Source organism: Protomyctophum parallelum, assembly GCF_964188405.1.
Source record: "Protomyctophum parallelum genome assembly, chromosome: 4".
Lineage (NCBI taxonomy): Eukaryota > Metazoa > Chordata > Actinopteri > Myctophiformes > Myctophidae > Protomyctophum > Protomyctophum parallelum.
The window spans coordinates 4,909,955-4,919,620 of NC_139700.1; the positions used below are offsets into that span (position 1 = coordinate 4,909,955).

The 9,666-nt window shown below is 44.3% G+C and overlaps 1 protein-coding gene across 1 annotated transcript; it reads left to right on the plus strand.

Annotated features, from left to right (window-relative positions):
* Positions 1–3,577: 3,577 nt before the first annotated feature.
* Positions 3,578–4,684, plus strand: LOC310858050 (forkhead box protein J1-A-like; the record flags this gene model as incomplete). Its single annotated transcript, XM_083764099.1, has 1 exon — positions 3,578–4,684. One exon carries the CDS (start codon positions 3,578–3,580, stop codon positions 4,682–4,684), a length of 1,107 nt encoding a protein of 368 aa, XP_083620225.1.
* Positions 4,685–9,666: the final 4,982 nt, after the last annotated feature.

The window sequence follows — 9,666 nt, forward strand, 5'->3', positions numbered from 1 at the left end:
GTTCACAACCTTATTGGTCAGTGGTGCATAAATAATCATATTTCTAAATGGATCCTTTATCCTCAGTTGATCTAACCTGGTAGACCATCCCGGTCGTGGGATTCTCATTTAATTTAATTTAATTTCAGCAGACCTGAAATGAGATGTGAATTCCGTGACCGGGATGGATGGTCTTACCAGCCGCCTGGCTGGTAAGACCAGCAGTAGATCAACAGTTGATCCACCGTGTCCTTTTTTTGGCATCGGTGTAATATTATGTCCATTTGCTTATCTTGTAAAGCACATCACATCAGCACATGTTCGTAACCGATATGGCTGACCCGTAGGCTTCATATTTGGACCTTGATGTCTTACCAGTCATGTTTGGAATGGTTTACTCTTTGTATGAAAAGAGGACATAACAGTATTGCTGCATGATTCTGTTGGTTACACATTCTTTATTTTGTTCCTGTGAAGTCTCACACTGACATATGTTTCCTTCACAAAAGGCAATTATTGCAACGGGTACTGTGCAGCATGGTACTGTAGTTGTGTATTCCTGAAAATCTGATTTGGACAAGGGGATTTTCCCGTGGCTGACAGTAAAATGTCAGAGAGATCATTTATCATTTATTTACAAAAAGCGAAAAGCATTGTCAACTATTGTGAATCCCAATTATTTAATTTCACTTTTCCCCACTATGTTGATGTCTTGTTACTGAGGTATAACAATGCTATATCGCCATGTCTGCAGGCAATGTTGGTAATTGTCATTATCTTTTACATGTTCACATTTATCTGTAACTTGCCGAGCAGCAAGTTGTAGTGCAGCAAGTTGTAGTGATGAATCAACTCCAAGTCTCCAACATGAACTATAGATTTGGCTCAGCTTGATGTGCCAGTACAGAGATTCTGTCTGAGGTCTCAGTTTGCCGTGCTCACCCATCAAACTCCTTTGAAAACTGAATGTGGGTTTTTCTCCCCTCAAATAATTCAACCTAAAAGGAGTCGGTAATTTGTAAGAAAAATTGCTTCTGTTGTCTTTTCTTAAGTAATGCTTAATTTCTTTCCTTTTTTGTCTTTATTTTATTTTTTACCAAAGTTAATATCTGTGGCAGCTTGCGTCCAACACAATCATTTAGCAGATATTAAGTCGTAAAGACATAAGTGCTATGAAAGAACCTGTGACGTTCAAAGTATTTTAGACTTTCTACCAAGCCTGCTTCCCACTAAATATTATGCAATGTATAATAGCAGTGTAATAATCTATCTTCAATGTAAATATCTACTAATTAAAGCTTTTAAACGTGTGTTTGTGTGAATTCTCATGAAACGTACAAAATGTAACTAAGCTATGTAAGCTTTTAATAATAACACACACATCTATTTGACATTATGTGAGCCTTATGAGTGTGATTTGGAGAAGACATCCATATGTCCGCTGGGAGGCGCCATGAACTGCCAATAATGAGAGAAAAGCAGAGACTACATTTTGTAACATTTGCTCACTAGACAGTGCCGTGTATATATTGGCTAATAAACGCTGTTGATCGTTAGTTCTGTTGTGTGTCGACAGGCTGACGAGTGGATGATGTGAACTGACGCTGCTGCCTACTCGTGTGTCTTATTTATTTCCTCCTTATATTCCGACCAGTCTCAAGTTCAACTCTCCATAGCTATCTAAACTCTTCCTACACTACAATAATAGCTCTGCTAACAAAGTGAACGCAGTTTGCATAGACTCTGTCTATATCTAAGGCTCTGGGCTATATGTACATATAGGTGAAATTCTTCCTCTGCATTTTACCCATCCTGTTAACTTATTGATCTATTATTTTCAAATAGACGTGAGTAGGCCGGGTTAAAGTGGTTAAAGTACAGGCTAAACACATTGTGCAGGAACTCCCCTGAACCACCTCAGGTTTCCTATAGTCAAGTTCAAGACAGAAGGCCTTGAACTTTAATTTTCGACACAAAAGTCGAAAGGTTAACTACTCTATTCAATCTATTCAATACACAACAGGGGGTGTTACAGTTACTGTGTATTGAACAGATGAGTTTACTATCAATAGAGACAGAGTGCTGTCATGTGGGCTACATTTACATAACTAATGGGGTATTCGGTTCATTATGTAAATCAGTAACAGTGGCCGACATGACAGTAGCTATACAGAAGTTACAGAACGGTTGCTATATGTCTTGAACGTGATCTGACACCGTGATGTCATGTAAACGCTGAATTACAATACCCAAAATCTCTGCCGAGTCTCGTTCATTCCAGCATGGCGATGTTACCGTGAAATTGGTGACCTGCTGAAATAGGTCATATATAACACATCATATAACGTCAGTGTCCATTCCATACGTAAATCATTGCTGTTCCACAAGATGATCAAATATTTCGTCAGGTCACCAATTTCACCGTAACACTAGCTGCCAGCCATGTCACACACACACACACACACACACACACACACACACACACACACACACACACACACACACACACACACACACACACACACACACACACACACACACACGGCTGATGGAAATACATAATTTCATTGCGATCAAAAATAAACCAGCAATCGTACTTTCAAAATTCAAACTGACATTTAAACCAACCAATCAAAGACCAGCGACAGCCCACAGCCGAACCAATCAGCGACCAGCGATAGGCCACGTCAGCCGAGCCGACAAATCAACGACCAGGGGTGGGCCACAGCTGAGCGTAGCGGCTGCAGTTCAAAAGGCCGGCTCGCACCGGCTTTCAGGCAGATGCACTGAGACTTTCACAGAACCAGTCGCATTTTCTGCTTGCTTAACAGCAATCTGAAACTACCTGCTCATCACCTACCAACGGACCACCATTACACACAGTTACAGAGAGGATACATCGACAACCACTCCACTCCCACTCGACAACACTTAACCTTCTTCAACAGTGAGTTTTATTTTCGAATTACTACGTTGGGCTTGGGCTAAGGGCCGGCCGTTGCCGCCTGTCGGTATCGTTGCGTCGACTCGATAACGTCTGTTTTTGTGTTTTTCAAATAGGCCTACATTTGTAAGCATTTGGGCTGTCTGTATCTCCTTGCGTCAATAACGTCTGTACTGTAGTTGTGTTTTTCAAATACGTTTGTAAGCATTTGGGCTGTATCGTGTTGCAACTCTGTAGTTGTGTCGGTATCGTCAACGTCTGTAGTTTAGTTTTTCAAATACGTTTGTAAGGATTTGGGTTTTGGTATCATCGTTGCCTCGATAACGTCTGTGATTTTCATAAACGTTTGAAAGGATTTAGGCTGTTTGTATCCGTTGTAGCATAGCTAACTACTATCACAGAGGGCAATTGTTTTTTGCACCGTCAGGTTCCCGTCTTAATTATTACCGTTGTACTGTGTTTAAAACTTAAGTTAGTTAGGCGGCCTACATTTAAAAGTTAACTCAAATTGTGGCTCGGCCATTACATTTTGAATCAAACTAACATAGCATAGTCACAGACCTAAGCTAACCACTTGTAGCAGACACCAGTAGGTCAACACACACACACACACACACACACACACACACACACTTGGTGTTTCAGAGGACAGCCATGCTACCTCTGCAGTGTGCCACTGCCACCCTGTGGCACCCCTCCGAGGTGGACGACAGTCTGACGAGCCTGCAGTGGCTCCAGGACTTCGTTGTCGGTGGGTTGGCTTTGTCCCCTCCGGTCGGGGACATGGCGTCCGTGGGCATTCCCCCGGTCCTGCCCACGGTCCTGCGGCTGCCCACACCAGTCGTGGTGATGCACGGCCACTGCCCCGGTGGGGTGGATGCCGGTGAGAAGCCGACCCAGTCCTGTTCCACGCTGCTCTTCATGGCCATACAGGGCAGCGAGAGTGGAAAGCTCACACTGTCCGCAATTTACGAATGGTTCAGAGTGAATTTCTCCTACTACCGCTGCACCGCTAGCACAACCTGGAATGACACCATCCGGCACACTCTGTCCGTGAACAAGGGCTTCATCAAGCTCCCGAAGGAGAAAGGCAAGTCGGGAAAGGGGCGCTTCTGGACAGTTGACCCGCAGCATGTCGGCCACTTCCGCTGCGATGTCGACAAAGTTCAGATCGACCTCCGGTCCGGCTCGCAGCAGCTCCCCGGGCACTCTGATGAAGTCACTTGCGCGGAACGGAATCTGCCGAGCCAGGCGGTCAGTGGGCGCAAGAGGAAGCGGCCACAAGATTCTCCAACTAGCCTGGCCAAGGTCACTCGTCGCTCGACTCTCTCTAGCTCCCAGCTGCTTCGCGGAGATGAACAGAAAGAGCTGGAGTCGGTCAAGGAGCACTTTGACTTGGGCCCCACACACCCTCCTGTCCAGTACCAGTTTATGGAGCTCTGCAATGTGGATAGCTCTACTGTGCCTGTGCCTCCTTCCCCTCCTAGCTGTGCCTTGGATTGGCTCCCACAGAGTCAGTGCTTCATCCCCACACTGGATGACCTGGTGGATGACCTGGTGCCTGACTTTGACTGGGAAGCCGCCCTTGATTCAGTCTCGAGCGAGGATTGGAGCCAGCACAGCGGGGAGCCACTTAGCTCCGTCCCCACAGAGGAGGATCAGAATGAGATGGTGAACTTCAACCCGATGTTCTGCCTCACTTCTCTCTTCCCCGGGGAGCTGATTCTGGACAGTGGGGAGCTGCTGAGTCCCATCTTCTAAGAGGAGGACCCTGGCTGGCTAGTTGAGTTGAGGCTTGCTTGCTTTTCCTCATTGATGTCCTGCGGGCATGTAGGGTCTGAGGTCAGAGTGTCATGATAGGATTGGGTTGGCGAACACCAGGGCTTGTCCACACACCGGTGGGCCTGCGCACCTCGCCTCTGGGGCCCAATGGGGGCGGAGGCATATTGCATAATTACATAATTTCTGGGGTCCTTGACATGAAATATTGAGCACCACTGATACAGAAACATATGGTTTTTCAGAGAACTGACATGATTTTGAAGACGTCAGGCCTAAATGGCTTAAACGCGTAAGTAAGAACCTACATACAGACACTTGTACGTCTGTCTATCGTGGACCACGCAGGTGTTTCCCCCGACTGGAGGCGGAGGTCCCCCCCAGTCGAAGTCGGTCAGTCGAGCCTCACTCCTGATTGCTCCTGGTGCGCGTGGACGCGCTTCCAGAAAGGTTTGTTTGAAATAACCTGAGGTAAGAACATTTACTTTAGTTTGTTACTTGTTACTATATGGTTTAAAGTTTCCCCGAACTGGAGGTGGAAGTCCCCCCATTTGATGTTGGTCAGTCGAGCTTTGCTCCTGATCGCCAGAAAGGGGGACGACTACTGTAGTCATAGGCCTACTTTGTTTTAAATAACCTGAGGTAAGCAGTAAAGCACATTACTTTCTTCTGTTACTTTATAGAGTTTAACATCAAATTGTCATTAGCAGCATGGTAGTAAAATATTATGTAATGGTACAATGTAAAAAAACAAAAAAATATATATACCTAAATCAATTTCCTTATGTCTATAGTGTATATCTATATTGTGTGTGTGCGTTTGTGTGTATACAGTATTCATATACGGTATATCGCAGACACAACATTCTGGGGCGTCTGGGTGTGGTGAGGCAAAACGCTTCCCCACCACCGCACATGCCTGGGTTCAATACCCAGTAGCAGCAGCGGTGCATTCAGCTTGGCTGGGCGCTCCAACAAACACAATTGGCCGTGTTTGCGGGTGGGAAGCTGGTGAGGATCAAGTGATCATGTCCTTTTTGCTGCACTGCAGCTGCATATCAAGGTTATTATAGTTCTGAATACTTTAATTGGTTTGTATTTACTTTTGACTTCTTTTCAGTTTAGTTGTAATTAGTTTTTTTTAAAGTGGGTTTGCTAGATTCTTTTTTTTAATGCTGACTGGATAACGCTGCCTTGTTGATGACTCTGTTTAGTTTTACTTACTTACTTGGTTTGTATTTAGTTTTAATTACAACTAAACTTTTCAGTTTAGTTGTAATTAGTTTTTAAAGTGGGTTTGCTAGATCTTTTAATTTTTTTAATGCTGACTGGATAACGCTGCCTTCTTGATGACTCTGTTTAGTTTTAATTCGTTTTTAATGCTGGCTTGCTAGTTTTTAATTTGCTGTCGACTGACTACCGGTAGCTGCCTTTGCTAGTCCTTACTGAGGCCTATATATATCTACAGGGTAACACTGTACATATAGGCCATTACATTGCCGCTCGCTAGCGAGCCTGGGTCTTTACCCGACTGATAACATACACACCTACGACCCCAGAAATCCTGGGATCGTATTTGTCAGGGCTGAGAGATGAAAGGGTTCTAGTTTTGTTCTTTTGCTCATTTCATTTACCTATAATAACCTTGATGCATGTAGTAGTTTATACCTCCACATGTGAGTGGAGGTGGCAGCAACAGGGACTCTAGGATACTTGGGGGCAATTGGGAATTTGCAACGACTAAATTGGGTCTCCTCTCATGATTGTCACCTTGCCGTGGTGGAGGAGCTTGTGTTATTCCTTTGACCCAGAGGGCTAAACTGGCATGGTCCAACCATGCCAGACGGCTCACAAGGGTAGGAATACAGACTAAGGACAATCAACAATTCATAGCCCTCCTTATTGAGGGTTGGGCAAGACGTCAACAACTGTCCCATTATTTTAAATGAGTGGGTTACAGAAATCATCACAAAATCAAAATACTCCAGTCCAGACATCCAAGGAGATGCCAGCCACAACAACACAACCATGCTAGTATCCCCATAACCCACCTAGGAAGCCTTGAGCATGAAATGGAACCTCCTGGACCCAAAAGAAACCATCAAAGATTGAGCATTGAATGTAAGGACTATTATTTAAACTCATGTCATTCAAAATAAGTTTTGAATAGTTCATAGTTATTTTAACTATTCAAATGTGTTTTTCAAAATAGTAAAATAAGGCAAAGTAGTTTAGTGATAAGGGGTTTAGCATGGACGAAAATTGAGCCCCTTGTGCCTTGGAATTCTGCACTTCTAGCAGTACTGATGAGATTTTTGTCATACACTCTACTATGCTGCAGATTTTGATTTTAGTCATAGTCTCTTCAATAGTTTTCATTTAGTTTTAGTCACCTGGAATGTTTTGGTGTTAAGTTTTAGTCGACTAAATCTACAGTTGATTTAGTAGACAAAAAAAAAATATATATATATATATATACTGTATATATTAAAGTATTTTGGCGGGCCTTGATGCAGTCTTTACACTTGCTGAAAATTACGGATCTACAAGCCCGCGACGCGTTGTGAGCTTGTAGATCTGCTATTTTCAGCATGCAACTAATTGTCTAGTTTTTTGTTGACGATTGACAGTATATTTAGTCTTAGTCATCATAGTTTAGTTTTCGTCAGTGGAAAAAGCTAGTCTGTCCGGTGAAAAGAAGCAGCTTGGACTCCTCATGCATAGAAGGAGGCATGAGGTCAGTCCGCTGCCCCCCCAGGTTGGCAGAGGAAGTGTAGCGCCCAGGATTACATTAGATAATTGGCACTGGGTGAAAAGAAAACTGGGTTACAAAATCGTGGGATAAAAATTTAGTAAAAAAAAAAGAAAAAGCTAGTCGACAAACATTTTTCATCTTGGTTTTAGTCGATGAAAACAACACTGCACTTAACCATACTTTTTTTTCCTTCCTCTGTCTGTTGTGCTCCAATGTCCAGGCTCCTCCCAGTTCTCTCAAGGTTGATGGCTGAAAGAGTGTGCTGAGAGCTCATCTGGACGGAGAGATCCCACACCTACCAGACACGTCGTCATCATCATCACACACTGACTTGGTGACTACACACTGGGTATCTTCTGTAGAGTCCTACTAGTAGACGGAGGTCATCACACATGTTGCTCAGCCAACTGCAAAATTAGGCTTCGTCTCATTCAATGTGCCGTGATTTATGGCTGTTTTCATGGTTGTCGTTCTATGGTGTGAAAATGTGTGATTTGCATTGTATAATACGGAATGCTTTTAGTAGTACTTCATGAGAGGAGCGACCAGGTAAGTGACCTTTCCTAGACGACAAGCAGCTCTTAAGGACCTCTGGTACAGGTTGGTTTGGTGCCTTTTCAGCAGGAAGTGGATCTTGGAGGCATAGATCTTGTTCCTCCACATGTGCTAGGCCTCACAGAGAAACTTGACACTGTCTCTCTACTCTATAATAATAGTCGCAAAGAAAACAAATAAATAAAACCCCCTCTCTCTCCACAGAGCAGCAGAATGGAGCAGTATTTCATCAACAAAAAAAGTAATGTCTGTTTTCTGCACTAACTATGTCTAGTTTGTCCACAGGTTTCTACTGACGGAGTCCTGCGTGCTGATCGTCACCAGTCAGTTGGCCTCGTGTCTGGCGGGCTAGCTTTAGCTGTGATGGTCACTGGCCTTGGCGTCTTGCGGGGTCAGGCTCTAGGTTGCGTCTTGCGCCTGAGAGTTTAGCAACGTCTGTCTATGGGGCGTCTGGGTGTGGTAAGAGGTAAAGTACTCGCCCACCACTGCAGCATTAACTGCGGTGCCTCCAACTTGGCATGGCGCTCCATCAAACACAATTACTTAATCTGGCGATGGATCAAGTGACCGTCCCTTTTGCTGCACTGTAGAAGCTACTTGCAAGTGTGTATGGGAGGATGCACACAGTAGTTTATACCTCCCCAGCTGTGGGGGTGGTGGTGCCAGCAAGGAATTGGCGATGACTAAATTGGTCTCCTCCCATGGATTGACGCCTTGACGTGGCGGAGGAGCTTATGTATTTCTTACCCAGAGAGCATGTCATGGCAGTTAAATGCCGGACAGCTCAAACGGTAAGGGATCAACTAAGGACAATCCGTAGATAGAACAAACCTGTGTTACAGAAATCACCACAAGGGTATCCGAGACACCACCGTGGAGCATGCTAGGAGGTGTGGTGGCGTTGGGAGATCTCTACAACACACTGAGCAGGGACCCCAGGTAAATCACCCCCCCACCCACACACACTGCCTTTCTCAAGTAGCTACAGTACATGTCTTTTTCTATATCCTTGTGCTCTGTTAACCCATTAAAATCCATCAAGAGTCATTTTAGATTATTGCATTGGATATCAGCAGATGTACAAGCTAATATCTGCTATTTGTGAACATTTTAGAAAAATCATCTTGATTTGTGGTCTGCGGCCAAATGCATTTCAATTTGAGAACTACTGATTTAGAAGGGATTTGTAGAATCGGGCTCGGGCAATATTGGGTTGATGAAAAGAGACGGCCACTCTAAATTAGTTCAATTAAAAATGTCAGTGTAGATTGAGAACTGATCAATAAAGGTTGTATAAAATGGGGGTGGTGGGGGGGGGGGTCCGTGGCGGGGGGGGGGGGGGTCCGTGGCTGAACGCTAAATGTCAGGTTGAACTACTAGTATTGATTATGCACTGAATGATTTGAGGCATGACAATGGTGAAATATCTGTCTGACTGCCACCCTGGGTAAAACACACTACTATTACTTCTGTAGGCTGCATTGAACAACCGGGATGCAATTAAGTGTGTGTCTTCGTTTAGCATGACTTACTGACATTGAACTGACATCAGATAATTTATGACATGGCAGTGTAATGTTCACAACACTGTTGTGGGCTTGTAGATCTGCTATATTCGGTGCGCAGCATTGCGCACAAACGAGCTGTAAGTCGG